The sequence below is a fragment of the Lytechinus variegatus genome, chromosome 14, assembly GCF_018143015.1.
Source record: "Lytechinus variegatus isolate NC3 chromosome 14, Lvar_3.0, whole genome shotgun sequence".
Classification (NCBI taxonomy): domain Eukaryota; kingdom Metazoa; phylum Echinodermata; class Echinoidea; order Temnopleuroida; family Toxopneustidae; genus Lytechinus; species Lytechinus variegatus.
In genome coordinates this window covers 15,528,057-15,545,411 of record NC_054753.1, presented here as the reverse complement: position 1 = coordinate 15,545,411, position 17,355 = coordinate 15,528,057, and the positions used below count along the sequence as shown (strand labels likewise).

Sequence of the window (17,355 nt, the reverse complement as noted above, 5' to 3'; positions counted from 1 at the left end):
GGAAGCATGTGTGTTTGCTAAGTTTTTTTTTTACCCTATACTGGACTAAATTTATGTTTTAAGGGTAAATTTCAGCGCAACATTGCGTAAAATTTACAAAATATTTGGTATCATTTTTTACCCAACCAACATGCACATTCCCACTTTACCCAATATTGAGTAAATTGTTTTTAGAGTGTGTATAGCATAGGCTTTACTTGAAAAGAAATTTGGATAGAAATTATTCTACTTAATAATGTAAGGAGTGTTTTATTACCAGGATGTTAACGAATTCGCCCACACGGTAAAAACGTTGTTTAAGATTTTATTCAATGCTGTTTACTATATGAACCTTACAGTAGTTGTTTAACAGTTTAAACAATCATGTTTAACTTATTGAAGATTAGATATTGAAAATTAAACTTTGTTGTTAAGATTTAAACACTTGTTTAAACTATTCAAACAATTACTGTAAGGTTCATATAGTAAACAGCGTTGTATAAAAATTTTAAACAGCGTTTTTACTGTGCAATATTGCTACGTCTATGGTAATGAATATTTTTCATTATCTACATTACTAATACGTCATGTCACGGAATACCAATGCATCATGTTTATGTCAACTGTTTCATGTTGTCTGCAAGAAGATTTTATGATACCGTGGTCCCTCCGCAAATAGAGAATAAAAATGACATTTTTTTCTCTCTGCTGAAAGTCAAGTTTGATGACCTTATAAAAATGACAAACGAGGAGGAAAAGGTATGAGAATGAGGAGAAAGAAAAAAAGGGAAGAGGAGGAGGAAAAACGGAGCGAAGACGAAAGGTCATTTTGGTATGGATATAATTTTTGCGTGCCATCGTTACATTCAATTGAAAGAAATGAACAGCGGAAATTTGATTTTCAAAGCACAGCGGACCCCATAATGGGTGGTCTTCGTACTTGAAACTGTTTTTCTCTCATTCATTATAAAGCGGAGAGGTACGGAGTATGATTGGGACGAGATCAGAGGAGGGGTGCAACATGCACGAAACGGGCTTATAATTCTCATTTGCACTGGTAGAAGAGGGATACTAGAGGGGGGGGGTTACACTGTAAAATAGTCGTTGAAATTAACACCAGTCGTTGTCATGGTTGATCTGGTAAATTGCCAATTCGTCCACTGCCAACTCGTTCACTCACCACATGGTCAACCTTCATTTAGTCTAATGCCATTCCGTCCATCAACATTTGGTCTAACGACCAATTGGTCCAATAACCATTTGGTCCAATCAGCAATTTGTCTAATCACCATTTCGTCTATTACCATTTTGTCTAATAACCAGTTGGTCTATATAATACCCATTTCTTTTCATTCATTTTGCATTATTAACACTTAAGTTTAATTAGACCAAATGATATATGGACTGAATGGCTATTGGACCAACTGGTTATTAGACGGAATGGCATTAGACTAAATGAACGTAGACCATGCGGCGAGTAGAGGAACTGATGATAGACCAAATGGTAGTAGACGAATTGGCAATTGGACGAATTGGTATGAGATGAATTGGAAATAAACCGTTGTTCAGACAAGGTTTCGCAGCCTAACATTGATTATATTCATTGATATTTTTTTATTTCTTGAAAGTCAAGTCCACCCCAGAAAAATGTTGATTTGAATGAATAGAGAAAAATCAAACTAGCAAAATGTTGAAAATTTCATCAAAATTTGATGAAAAATAAGAAAGTTATGACACTTCAAATGTTTTGCTTATTTTTCACAAACAGTGATATGCTCAACTCAAATGAGAAAGTTGATGATGTCCCTCACTCACTATTTCTTTTGCTTTTTATTGTTTGAATTATACAATATTTAATTTTTTTATAGATTTGACAATGAGGATCAACTTGACTGAATCATATAGTATTAAACAATGCTCATTCCACATGCCCAGTGAGGAATTAATCGTTGTTTCACTTTATAACAAGGAAGAGAAAAAATAGAATATTCCCTATTTCATATAATTAAATACAATAGAAATAGTGAGTGGATGATGGCATCAGTCTCCTCATTTGCATACCAACCAGGATGTGCATATAACTATTTTGTGAAATTAAGCAAAACTTTAAAATGTCATAACTTTCTTATTTTACATCCGATTTTGATGAAATTTTCAGTGTTATGTTTGTTGGATTTTTATCTTTTTATTCAAATCAACTTTTTGTTGGGGTGGACTTGTCCTTTGATGTTACACCAAGGAACTCGAATAAGCAGAATATTGACAGGTGCTATACCATCTCACAGTTTAATTAAACCCTGCTCTTTGACAATAGTAAAGGCGTTAAAATTTCTTATTTTGATTGTTTTGAATTATTAGCGGATTCAAAATTAGCTTTAGCCCCTAAATAAGTAATTATTATTATTTAACATTTTAGGCCTATAGATTATTTTTACTTAACATTATGAGTGCGTTAAACTTAAATAATTGTTACAATATTCTAGATCAGTCCCAAACCATTATCTACGAAACTTATATTTTTTAAGATATGCAATACAACGAGATGATCCGTTTGGGGCAGATTCTTATATTTTTTCTCTCTTATTTTGATTTCATTCTTGGTACAAATTAAACTGGTAAAATAATTGTTTTCATATGTTTTTATGCTCCTTTGTGATTTTAGACTAATATCATCGGTTTTATGCTAATTTTAAACGGTTACTCACTACACATCCTCATAACAAAATTGTGCTAGAAAATTTGCAACGTACGTAAAACCAATGTAAAGCTGAAACTGTTATTTTACCCAAAGCTAAAATATGTTTTTTTATTCCATTCTATAGGGCCAGAAAGCATTCTCCCTACAATATAAAGCTAGAGATCGACAATCGAAAAGCTATCAGGAGTATCACGTAGCCTACAACCATTCCATAATGCTTCTCGAAACATCACTTTCATCTCAAGCTCGCGAGCGAGAAAACTTGGCGCGGTCCGAACGCCCTTCCAATCGTTCATCCATCTCTTGTTTTGACCCCATGCTCTGGGTCAGGTCAAAGGTCAAGAGAATTGCTACCCCAATCACACTCCGGGGAGAGTTTATTCTAGGTTCTCAAGAGACCCATCTCGCGATGTGATACGATGATGAAAACATTAACCAATAAAGATATATTCAAAACATATTTTCACGGATCATGGAGTGGTCAGTCGTGGTGAGTGATCGTTATATCTAGTTTGTGGGGCGATATATATATATTTCAATTTATTTCATCTTGCGTTTGAAAGAGCCATTGCCAGCAGTAAAACATCTGAAATGAATTACAGAAATAGGCCTATCCAAAATGGGTTTTTAAACATCCCTCATTTAAAAAAAAAGAACTTTTGTTCTTGGCTTTGGGTTATGGCGAAAAATAAAGCTGACATTTTTATCTACACACGTAAAATATTGGGCAACATACTGTCCACTATGCTGGGTATTGTACGTTGGTAATATACATATATATGTAAATATATATATATATATATATATATAAAATATGTATATATATATATATCTATATATATATATATATATAAAACATATGTATAATATATATATATATATATGTATATGTATATGTATATATATATATATATATATATATATATTATACATATGTTTTTTTTATATATTAATATATATATTTTATTTTGTATATTTAAATAGATATTCTGGGCAATTTTTATCCAATTGAGCAAATTTGTTACACAATACATGTCTTTTTTTTAACCCAATTTGGACAGATTTTAAAGGTCAAGTCTACCTCAGAAAAATGTTGATTTGAATCAATAGAGAAAAATCAGACAAGCACAATGCTGAAGATTTCATCAAAATCGGATGTAAAATAAGAAAGTTATGACATTTCAAAGTTTCGCTCATTTTTAACAAAATAGTTATATGAACGAGCCAGTTACATCCAAATGAGAGAGTTGATGGTGTCACTCACTCACTATTTCTTTTGTTTTTTATTGTTTGAATTATACAATATTTCAATTTTTACGAATTTGACGATTAGGACCTCTTTGCCTGAAGCACAAAATGTTAAAATAATGGAATTCCATGCGTTCAGGGAGGAATGAAACTTCATTTCACATGTCAATGACGAGAAAATAAAAATATTTCATATTTCAAACAATAAAAAACAGAAGAAATAGTGAGTGAATGACATCATCGACTCTCTCATTTGGATGTAGCTGGCTCGTTCATATAACTGTTTTTGTGAAATGAAGCGAAATTTTGAAATGTCATAACTTTCTTATTTTACATCCGATTTTGATGAAATTTTCAGTGTTATGCTTGTTGAATTTTTCTTTTTTTATTCAAATCAAGTTTTTGTTGGGGTGGACTTGTCCTTTAACCAATAGTTGTGTGGACAGTATGTTGCCAAGTGGGTTCCATGTCTCCAGCGACAATTATTGCTCTGCTGCAAATTCAACACACTAATCGAATGACCAACTTCAACCCTAAATTTAACACTATTCCCTATCCTAAACCTAACATATAACCCTATGGTAACCCTAACCCTATATATAGGGTTAGGGTTACCATAGGGTTATACTCTTAAAACAAATCAGTCAAATTGACTAGACCAGTAGTCAGCTGGGAGCAACTGATATGGCAATCACTGATATTCAAATTTCTGACATATATTCTAGTCAGAAATAACTCTGTTCTAGTAAAATATGACTTGAAAATATTCAAATATGACTAGAATTACAGTTGCACCCAGCTGACCCTGTTAACTAGTCATTTTTTACTGATTTGTTTTTTTAGAGTGTATATTTTAATCGAAAGCCGGAGCAAATGTTGTGTCACTGCCCAGTCATTTATTTATTTATTTATTCATTTATTTATTCATTCATTTATTTATTTATTCATTTATTCATTTATTTATTTATTTATTTATTTATTTATTTATTTATTTATTTATTTATTTATTTATTTATCTATTTATTTATTCATTCATTTATTTATCTAGTTTATTAGTATTTTCTTTTATTTTATTATTTTTTTAGTGGGGGGGTGGTTCCCCAACCCTTTTAAGAATATAATTTAGCTTCAGAAAACTATAACGAAAACAGTATTCATGTAACATGGATGAGATAGGATGAAAACTACATGTACAACACGACTATAATCCCAGATAATACGATTATCTAAGGAATATGTTCCGGATATGTTCGTGAATTAATTAGAGAATGACTTTCGAAATCGACAAATTTGCCAGAATAGTGCTCTCCCGTGCAATACAAGTCGAAACACATCAATTATATTACACACAGAAGTGACTTGCTAAAGTTTGTAGGAATACTCTAGCTAAAATATTTCGCCAAAACCATTTAAAAGCTACGTCATTTTTATCAAGGAAAAACTTTCTTCTCGAGTTGTGTTTATTATATCCAGTTATAGATATCGGTTTTCCACTTTCGAATGATCGTTCATGTTTGAAAGTTTATAATAACTCACAAAGGTTTAGAATTATGATGATTTCTTAATAGTTTCTGGTATTTTTCAGTCTGGAATTTTTTGCATCATTCTTGTCAAATCATCATTCTGTTCATCATCAACATTCCAAAGCCACACACCCTGCTTGTGCGACCAAAGTTGAAACTCTTTACTTCTTCAGAATTCAAACTGGAGTCTTTCCGTCGCCATTGTGTCACTTGAGATTTTAGTCATTTCTATTTTATGCCATCGTAAAAAATGTTCAATTTGATGTAGTATGTATCTGCATAGCCATGGTATAAAATACTTAGGGCCTACCTTATGTTCACTTTAAAAAAAATAAAAGGCCCTATAAGACAAATCAGTCAAACATGACTAGTTAATATGGTCAGCTGGGTGCAACTGTTATTCTAGTCATATTTGACTATTTTCTAGTCATATTGTACTAGAAAAGAGTTATTTCTGACTAGAATATATGTCAGAAATGTGAATATCAGTGATTGCCATATCAGTTGCTCCCAGCTGACTACTGGTCTAGTCAATTTGACTGATTTGTTTTAAGAGTGTATATGAAGAGCCCATGTCTGCTAGGAAATCTGATCATGATACAACCGACGACCCGTAGATTTAGTCAATTAAATTAAATTAAATTAAATTTCATTTATTTCACTTCCATCAAACAAAAACAAATAGTCGGAGTTTGATAAAAAGAAAATACAGTAACAAGATCTTGATAAAAAAAAACCGTACCATAAGTTACTTTTTAAATCGTAATAAATGAAAAGTAGCAGGGATTGCGATCTTTAAACTCCTGCAACCTAATGAGAATGGATAAACTTTTTGCGCGGTCATCTCGGAGAAGCATGACTGAATAAGTGAGGTAAAGATCATAATCAAGTCTTAAATTATGTATCTCTTAATATGATAACAAGCGTATCGGGAGTTGACGTATAGAAGAACATACTACTACAAGTATACTACTAACATACTACTATATCATTCAACAATTTCTGCGCCCTGTAAATTTATTGTTTCCTTTACTTCATGAGCGCTGGCTTTTGGATATTTCTATATCACCATCTTTAAAAATATAAAAACTTTAATAGTAGTAAACGTAATGGCGTCGGGAGAAATGGTACATGTGCCAGAACTTTAACCGCGGGAGCCACATTTGGCGCAGCCTGACACAACCTCTGTCACGACCACAGATACTCGTCACCGCTCTCGTCATCACTTTCGTCAATCTCGTCAATGGACCGTGAACCAATGTTTTGACATTTACTACGACATTGGGGGAAACGTTAAAGTATGTGTGAGGAAAACCAAGGAAGTCTGGAGGACAACCCACATATCTACTTGAGCAAATTTGTTTATTTTTTACTACGTTTGATACAGGCCCAGCGTATTTTGGATGCATTGGCTTGCAGAATAACGGCTCAGTAATAACGCTACTTGCCATGATATGCATACATTATGAATGGTTAGGAACGTAGGGCAATAATTCACGAATTAACATGGAATTGCAGTACAGGACTGTGGTCAACGGCTTCATAGATTCACCTTATCGCACCATTATCATCACCGGACCATCACCTTCCATCGATACCATAATTATCACCAACAATGAATTATGAACCACCGTCCCCATCAACATCAACTTCAACACCAATGTCATCACCGGCCTGCTACCACCACTATCTTTCACCATCACGCGCCGCCGACACCATCACCACCCCCACCACCATCCATCATCACCATCGTCATCATTATCACTGTCATCAACGTCATCATCAAAACTCCCACTACCACCACCATCATCATAATCATCATCATCATCATCAAAACTACCAACACCACCATCGCAACTACCGCTGTCGTCATCACCAACCACCGTCTTCATCATATTCACCAACATCACTACTACCATTATCATCATCACCACCCCTCCACCATCATCATCACCATCGTGACAGTTATCTTTTCATGAACATCTAAGCATGTAGATATCCTATCTATAGTAACACGGTGAGGAAGCCGAAGGCCAACATCAAACCCAACACGAGTCACGAACTTAATCCCATCGATATCAACGACCACCATACATCCTCCTCCACCCACCATCACCCCTCCAACTCACCGTTATCGAGCACGTGCCCGAACACCGACCCATCGACTGTCGAGCAGTTCCACCTCCTGTTGGCAAACTGAGTCTGGCATTCTTGAATAGCAAGGTTAGCGCCAAGACTAACACTGTCCATCACTTCAAGGTTTCGTTTGCAGATCTGTATTTGTTTGTTAACTAGTCCTGGTAACTCTTCGCAGTTGTCCGGTGATTTGATGGTACTGATACCAAGTGCTTGCATGTTGAAGATCGCTCTGGTGTAGGATCGGAAACAAAAATATTCATTAAGCATGTTAAGGGTAGTTTTCAAGGATTCGAAGTCAACTTTCCTGAATATGTTGCTTTTTTCCATAACAAACCCTTAGGTCAGACAGGAATCGCCACTATAAAATTTACAAAAAACAAACAAAAATTCAGTAAATAATAGTTACTCTGATTGGAGAAAAGTGTTAAAACTAATAGGCCTACTAATAAATACAAAAAAGGGTTTATCGGTTGACCATCATATCTGTCAGGGCTGCAATTCCCCGAGCCTTTCAAATTGAGCAGAGCAACAAAAATGCGAAGTCCCAAAAACTATTAAAAAGTACATATATTTGATCTGGACCAGCATTGACTTCATCTATTGATTTTTTTTCCAATTTGATAATTATGCTTATTAGCATCCATCGTTATTTTTTCTTCTTCTAATCTGGAGACAGCTTCCATCTCCATTACAAAACTCTAGTAGATCTGTTCAGAGTTTAACAAGATTAAGATCTATTACTTCTTGCATGTCTTGGGGTTTGGATTTGATTTCCATATCATAAACACAATACCCCACGCATGAAGTACTTTTCTGAGATAGAAACTAAATTGATCACATTTTATATGAAGGGATTAAAACAATGCAAGCCGATGCTGATGACGTAAAGGCGAGAAATATTAAGTAACTCCTAGTCCCAGGTGGGTTGAAGTTTTTGTACGTCAATCTTGTTTCGCGTCAGTTCTTCATGACTACCACAACTAGCTGCATTTATCTTGACAAAACAAAAGGTATAAAATATCAAACGCAATCCGCATCTCATTTCTAGTTTTGAATCGAAGGGGGTGGGGTGAGTCAATATCTTCCATCAAGTTCACTTTCCTTTTGGCATGCTTGGATGGGATCGATGTTTTGTTTGCTTCTTGGTCATGTTTTATCCGAGCGAGCCGTAGCGTAATTTGTCACAACTAATTTGGAAGCAAATTGACTACTGCCAATTTCGGTAAATTGGTAAAAGGGATCTTTGTTACAGGTCGATAGCAACGGAGAAGGCTCACGTTTGCAACAGGCTGGGTGAAAGTACTTTACCTTAAAGGAAACCAACCCTCTGCTCATTCCAGAAACCATCTATTCAATTTTAAAAGGTACCTAAAGTGGCTAAACAGAGGGTGCTTAATGTAATTTCTATTGAAAATAAAAAAAAGGGTTAAAGAGAAAAAAAAAGTTTCGAGTAAAAATAAAATTATCTTGTCATTAATTTTGAAAAGGACATAATACATTATTTTGAAAAATAATCTTTGAGTTTATTTTAGCTGTTTTAGTGTCCATGTTTTTTTTTAATATTCTGACAGTATAGTATAGGTGAAGTTATGAGTATCGTGTAAAAAGAGACTAATTTAGATCTTTTGTACAATTTTAAATATGCAGATAAGTCATCATTTTATATAGGCCTATAATATAAATGAATAGAAATAAAATATTACAAATATAAAAATACTTACTATATCAAATTAGTTACAAATCTGATCAAGCTTAAAATCGTCGTTTATAACATGAAAGTGCTTAATTCATATTTTAAAAAATGCATCCTTGATTACAATCCAAATAAGAACGCTCCATCATTTGATTTACAAAGTTTATTTATACACTTGAACACTTCAAAGTAATGTATGTTTGATTCAACTTAAATGAATATGATCATTGCTTAAATTTTAAGGTCGATTTCATCCTCAATCATTATAATTTGTTGGTAATTTTTTTCTAGGCTTGATACTCAACTTCAGTGTTGTGTTTGACCTTGCAATGGCACGGTGTGATTGTAAAATCCAAATCTAATCTAACTCTGAAATAAAAATTATGCAAGACATGTTTCAGTGTCTACTGTGTAAATGATCTAATATAATGTAAAAGTTAAAATGTTTAACATTACAGCCTGGTTCTTATTATCGGATACTGGTTGCTATTTGTGCATTCATCTACCGAGTATTGTACTTTTTGTTTAAAGAAGAAAGCGTCTCCAGTTCCTTTGTCTTATCCCACCCAAACAATTGAAAACGTGATGTGATGAACATGCTATTCCTTGAAGTCCTGGCAATGAACTAGTAATTCTGAGTCAAAATTTAGGAATGAACTGTGAAATTCCCATGTGGGTATGATATGGAACAGATAAGATTGAAAAGGAAGCAGCGAATTTCAACATATTACTGTGATGTGGAAAATGAATATTCTGGCCTAGTTCGATGGTTCAGATTAGACTCCCGAAGCAGTGGTAGTAGCATCAGGGGCCCGTTGCAGAAAGAGTTGCAATCAATCGGTACTCTAAAAATCATTCGCAACTTGATTTTCAACCAATCAACAGCACGCATTTGTGACTTGCGACTGATTTTTTTTTATTTGCGTTTAAACGCAACGCTCTCTGCAACGGACCCCATGCAGGTTTTGCGAATTGCGATGGATAGCAAAAATGAAAGAATGCTTCTAATTGGTTCCTGTTCAATGTTTGGACATAACGCAAATGTAACATTGATTTTGATTGGTCGTATTCATGAAGTGCTTGGCTTGATCGCAAACTTTTGTGTGACACCACCCAGATAACTTTATAAGTAAAGTGCAAATGATGTGGAGTTCGTTCTTTGGGCGATCCCGTTTCTTGACCGAAATTTAATCATGTGCGTTTAATGAGAGGGAAAATAGAGAAAATGATGCATAATGAGTATTGTTTTGGTTCATCGAAAAAAAGTAATGTTGGGGGCTTGTACTTATTTTTGTTGGCAATCGTGTCATCTTGGAAATCACCACCAACTGTAAAGCGGAAAAACAACAACCCCCAATGCAAACTCAAACAAGCCTCTATCCGATAGGCGGTCATCGGTCTATCAAATCAGCTCTTACCCAGTACTTCAGAAGCAAGCCAAATGCATGATGAGAAAGCATTTTTTACACTTACTTTTTTATTACATCGAGACTAAATCTTAAAAATTAAACTTTTATCTATAGTTGAATTGCTTTAAATAGAAGTATCAAATTGCATCTCTCGCACTAATGCCAATGGAAGGGAAATGTAGATACACTCCCATACACTTCTGGGAGGGGTATACATTCTGTACTCTGTACAAAATCCCCCCATCCCAAATAATTCCTTTGATTATTCAAATTGATGCGATTGGTTTTAAACTGAAAATAAACCATTTTTAAACAGAATAGTATAAATGTCTCTTTAACTATCAGCATTAAAAGTATGCTTTCCTCCCCAGACAGATTATAAAGGAAGATGATTTAGAGCAAAAGTTTTGATGCTCGCTTGCTACACTCACTTTGACAAATCGTCCCCTTCGCTCTTTCGCGGTATGTACTTTCATTTTTCTCATCACATTAATATAATCTTCAAACCTTTTCTCCTTTCATCGTCCCTCGTTATACTTCTACTCCTTTGACACTGTAAGATGCGTCGCCTGGGGATCGAACCCCTGATCGGCCTCCCTATAAACACGTCACTACACCGCATGATACACCATAGTCTATAGATCTCGACGTCTAGAGCTGTTTGGAAAACCCTACATTCACTCACGGCTAATACATCATTCCTCTCTCTTTTCTCCTTCTATCCCACCATGGACCTACACTGTAAAAACTGTGGTGTTAAAACTGACACCAATTGGTGTTAATAGAGGACCACACCCTGAGGTGTTAAAATAACACCCTAGAGATTGAACATCACACCAAAGAGCGTAAATGTAACAACCATATAAAACGTGTTGTAATAACACGTATAGGTGTAAAACTAACACCACCAATTTAACACCGGTGTAAAATAACTGGTGTGGTCCTCTATGTACACCGGTTAACACCACAGTTTTTGCTGTGTATAGGTCCATGCTCCTACTAAAAGAGAGAGGACTGATGTATTGTCCAGATCTTGTCCATTCTAGATACACCAGGGAGTCGGACACTGACTCCCCCCCCCCCCCAAAAAAAAGCCCTCATACTTCCAGAGCCCGCCACTATATTTTCTTGTAGCCTAAACGTTCCCAGCATAAAAAAAGTTAAAGCAATGAAAAAAGTAAAAAAGCAATAACATCCTACAGGTTTAGATTGTGAATCTATCCACCATTATACGACACCGTTCGAGCTACGGTTTAAATCTTGTTTTCTTCAGAAGGATTTTGGAATGGGATATTTTCTTTCCTCGGCTTCGCCAGTCTCTGTGATTTATTTTCTTTTGAAAGTACACCGTTCGTGGCGCCTGTCAGTTATCAAAAGAAAATGGATGGTACTGAATTTCGATCTTTTTTCCCCCAATAGCCCTATTTGGTTCCTTTTATGAATGAATTTGTTTTCAATTTCAGAGGACAAGGCCCGATTACAGCATATTTAAATTCGTTTTGTTATTACAGAACATGTCCCCTATAAACTAGTCAAACCGAATTTTGAATGTGATACATTGATACGTCTTCAAGACACTCTAACAAATCATTTCAGAATTCATCGTTCAATATTTAAAAATGAAATGAACTTAATCAATAAAGGTTCGCCATGTAAGACCATAAACAAATGAGCGAATGAATGAATAAGTGGATGGATGGACGGATGAATGAATTGATTAATGTTAATGATATAATTATGTAATAAATTAGTAAGAAATTGACAAACGGATAAATAAATTGACAAATGAATAAGTTAATTCAAATTAACTCTCACACGAAGAAATCATTTTTATGAATAAACAAATAAATGAATGAATGAATGAATGAATGGATAGATAGATGAATGAATGGATGAATGAATGGATGGATGAATGGATAGATGAATGAATGGATGGATGAATGAATGAATGAATGAATGGATGGATGGATGAATGAATGAATGAATGGATGGATGAATGAGTGAGTGAGTGGGTGAATGAATGAAAGGACGAATGAATGAATAAATAAATAGATGAATGAATGAATGAACAATCAAATAAATGGGTGAATGAATAAACGAATGAAGGAAAGAATGAATAAATGAATGAAGGAAGGAATGAATGGGATGAATGAATGAATGAATAAAACATGACCATGAAACGTAATCAATCTCATACCATGCTAATATAGGGGTGGAACTTTAAATCCTTGCCGCCGGTGAAAATGAAACAGTAACATTAATGAAACTAGGTAATAAATGTTTCATTTCAAGGACAGAGGCCTTCATCACGTGAAAGTTTTGATACAGTTTCCGTAATCATTTCAATTCAGATTTATTCGCGGAAAATAGCTCCATGGTCTATTCATGGCGCTATGGTCTATATACTCTTCCTTATATATATGTATATATATATATATATATATATATATATATATATATATATATATATATATCAGCTTTATGGCTGGTTTTTATCTACAGATGTTTTATTGAAAGTAACTCAAGGTCAAATGATTGCTGATAATTGATTTTTCAGTGAACACATTAAAATTATTTCTAGTTGTCGATTTAAAATACATTATAACACGTGAAAAGTAGTGTCCTAATCTCAAGAACATTAAATTCCAACCCCCCAAAAAAACTAAAGCTAACGTTTGAAAAAAAGCATAAATCTAAATTGTAGATTGAAATATAAATATAATTCAAGATTTGTTACCAACTATAGGCCTAATCTTTAAAATTAATTTTTATAACACAATAAATCTATATCAATAGAGCAAAATATATAGATCAAAAGAGGAATACTAAGGTAAAAAATGGTATCAATAAAGTCAGATATATATATATATATAATATATATATATATATATATAATATATATATATATATTCTTAACGCGGGTCCAGTCAAGAGTTGCCCTTTAACGTTAATTGGTAACATACGTACCGCCGTATCGAGTGGAATGATCGGATACTGGGTTCGCTAACCCCTTGCGGTAGAAATGTCATCTTTTCATCCCTTTCCCCCTTCAAAAGATGTTTAACTGTATCGAAATAGGGCCTATATGATAACCAATATCAAAATTATACCTCGACAAGGTTTAATTATATCCAGTTTGGAAATGGTTTGGTGTACAATTTCATTCGGGAAACAAGATCCTATAAATTGTCCATATTATTAACGAAAACAGCCAATCTGTTTCTGACAACATCTATTCAGATTTCAATTGAGCATGCCGCGGTGCATGCTCAACTGAAATTATAATCCTACATTTTCTTTATTTGTTCAAAGAATACCGGCACTCTATAAAAAGTGTAGGCTTATTTATATCATATTGACCCTTATCGAGGGGCACAACATAATATCGAGAACGATTCTAAAAAGTCGCGAGCTTGGTTTTGGTTTGGTTTTATTTACCGTATAAAAAACGCTTTGTACAAAATACTTAGATTAAATATATAAAACTTAAAAAGATGCGGATGAATCACTCTTCTCAGTGGCTCTGTTCTTCCTATAGCAAAAAAAAAATGGTATTTTTTTCCTTTAGGAAAATATCATAGATTGATCATTTTCTCTTTTATTCATTTGTTTTTCTTTCTTGGTTGTGGAACGATTAGGGAATGGGGGCCAAAGTCGTTCCTCCAGCCCCCGCCCCCAATCTGAGCGGAAGTGTTTCTCGTCCAATTTTAAGATTCTAAAAGTCTTAAATTACATGTATAATAACCAAGATATAGCAAAGCAGAACCATTCATGTTGTTACATAAAAAAATTACGTTTTCATAAACTCGTCATATACCTAAATATCTGTGCTTATAATTTATTGTCATATTTGTACAAAAGCAATCGGAAAATGTAAACCCAAACTACTGACATTATTTGGTTGTATATCTTGCTATGATACAATTGTTATTCCACAATCGTGACGATTCAATCTCCTTTCCTTAACAAATTGTATTACTCGATCAAATGGCTTCATTTTCCAGGGGCTTTGTGTGGTATTTTCATAACATACCACAATCTCTTTATTCTTGTATAGGGGCGGATTTCAGGGCCGCCCATGAAATTGACGGGGATTGTCATGCAGCTCAAAATATAATACTTTGCGTTTGTGTGTTCTTGACCGCTCACGCTCGCTCAATTCAGCTCTATTATGATGAATTGCTTAAAATAGTTGACACCCATATTGTCTGGCAATCTTGCACACTTTACTTCTTTATTTTCTTTTCAAACCTATCTATTCCAAATCCATGTTACTTTATAGTGTTTTGCTTGTGTTGTCAAAAAATATTGACCAGATCGTATGGTCATTGTAAAAGACAGAGTTGATGTAAACAAATCGCCGTGTAGGCCTATATAACAATCTTGAAGATCTATTTGTTTCTAATTTCTTCTCATTCTCATATGATCAGCAATAATGAACTGCAAGGCAACCCGCAAGGTATGCAAGGTATAAGGTTCTTTTTTCGATGGACTTGCAGGTGGGAGCATAATCGAAATGTTCGACAACACTTGCCTTACAACGGAACTAAACGACCGAGTTTTTTTTTTTTTTTTTTGCTGAAGTGAATTCCAAAGTTAAAAAGCAATTGACTGGAATGATTTAAATCGAGTGCACCTTTCACTCCTTTTTTTCGAATCAATTATTTTTTCAAGTTTCCTTTCACAGATAATTTACACTACAGAATAGAGTTTCGATATTTTCAAAGCTACTTTCTGTTTTGCAAAATACTCAAAGTGTAAACAAAATCCTCCAATACGCCTGAATACCCAATACCCAATTTAAAGATAAGAAACGCGTTTTTTTTTTTATCATCTCGTTCGCTTTGCCCCTCGCTGAATTATATAATTAAAAGTTGTATTTTGGTCCAATAGGTATATAAAATAAAGGAATACATTGCTTATCGAAATATATTTTACTTTAAAGGTATAGGAGTTAGGATACATACTGATCTTCATAGTCTACATCTATGACATTTTTCCCTTTCGAATGCTTATATTTGTCATGTTTAGCTTGTCTCTTGTGATTAGTTTAATACATTTCCTTGGTAATGTTTTTTTAAATACATCCCTGTCACTATTGTGATTGATGGCTGAATAGAATTAATAAATGAATTTACTTCATTGAACCTTGTGATATGATATATGCATCAGTCCAATAATAAACAAAATGATGGCGCATGGTCTCTCAAGCTTAAACATTAGGCCCTATATTGTAATCGAATTTCTGTTCAGAAATATGATTTCATACTTGTGATGATGTAAAAGTAAATATAGTTCATTAGTTGAAATTAAACATAACGGTCAACGAATACTTACAACCATTTGCTAGCGTGGCCACAGATGACACACGTGTGGAGGAAAAATAATGACGTCAGAATAATATGCAACAAAGTCGTCTGCATTTTGCTGTCTCACTCTTGTCCTCGAAGTCAACAAAATTAGTTTTAAAAAGCAACAACCAAAAAATTACTAATTCGCAAACATCCAGATGGTCAAATTTCAACTCTCTCAGAGACGACTTGAGTTTAAGCACTTGATTAAATCGAAGATGTTGTTAAATTCCAATTAAAATATCCAATTTAAAGCCCAAACGCAATTCTGGTGAATCAGTTGCACAATATTTCGAAGATCCAGAAATTCGGAAAGATAGTTGAGATGCCCACAGATTCTGAAAGCTTGATCCAAATGTATTCCGATTGAAAAGTAAGTCCTCGAACGCTTCCAAGTTTCCAGTTGACAAAATTCACACAATTTTGTTGTATCACAATGTGACAAATTATTACGGGAAGCGATGGAAATTGTTTTCCGACTTTGATATTCTGAAATATTCTCCGAATGAGATGATGAAGAGAGTTGAGTGCTCGACCAAAGAATTGAAGACTTTGTTGTCAGGTTTTTTTAGTCGAGTGTTGTCCAGTAGAAAGAAATGAGTGAGATCTTCTATTGAGCGATGTTGCTGGAGCGGCGGACGCGAAGAGAATGAAAGGGCTCGCAGAACCAACCGATTCACAGAGACGTCTATCATCGGTATTGCAGGACTTGCTCCAGCCCTTACCAGTGAAGACTGAGGAAGACCATTCTCTTTAGACACCAACCAATGAAGATGCGCTCCGAAGAATGTAGTTTGTCCCAGGTCTGTGTCGATTTGCGTAATTTTATAATAACCCTGCTCTTGCGTTAATTGTCAACATCACGTCAAGTTTGATGATGAAAATAGGAATCGATTTGGAGTATAATTGATTGATAGGTTTATAAATACAAGCCTAGGGAGTTGATATCACAATGCCCGATGAAACACTATGAGATGACATTATCTGCTCCAGGTAAATTACTGTCCAAAACTATACGCATACGTGTATTTATAAAAAAATGTAATTCGCCCATAAGCGTATACACATGATCTTCCCATGAAATGTACAATTGGGAATGCAAAGCAAGTCGGCACATGAAATAAAGTCGGAAGTCTGCATGAACATCAACTCAAATAAATTTATATACACTAAAGGCAGCATCATTGCGTTTGGATGGACATCGAATGTATCAGGGTTAAGACATTTTTCGAGGAAATTATAATCCCCATTTTATTTTTACAAGATCGAACTCTAATACTATATTTTGATATGAAATATACCTTAATTTGTGTCT

The 17,355-nt window shown here is 34.3% G+C and overlaps 1 protein-coding gene across 2 annotated transcripts in view; it reads right to left on the bottom strand.

The window, feature by feature from the left end:
* The window catches only part of LOC121427358 (protein Wnt-4-like), a 41,174-nt gene extending 24,254 nt beyond the window's left edge, over positions 1–16,920 (bottom strand). Inside the window, exons 1-2 of one of the 2 annotated variants that reach the window (XM_041623708.1) lie at positions 16,027–16,920; positions 7,578–7,816 (exon numbers count right to left, since the gene is read on the bottom strand). In XM_041623708.1, the coding sequence (XP_041479642.1) occupies positions 7,578–7,816; positions 16,027–16,112 (325 nt within the window). In that variant the 5' untranslated portion in view covers positions 16,113–16,920. The remainder of the gene's footprint in view (positions 1–7,577; positions 7,817–16,026) is intronic. The other variant, XM_041623709.1, reaches the window with a different exon arrangement.
* Positions 16,921–17,355: the final 435 nt, after the last annotated feature.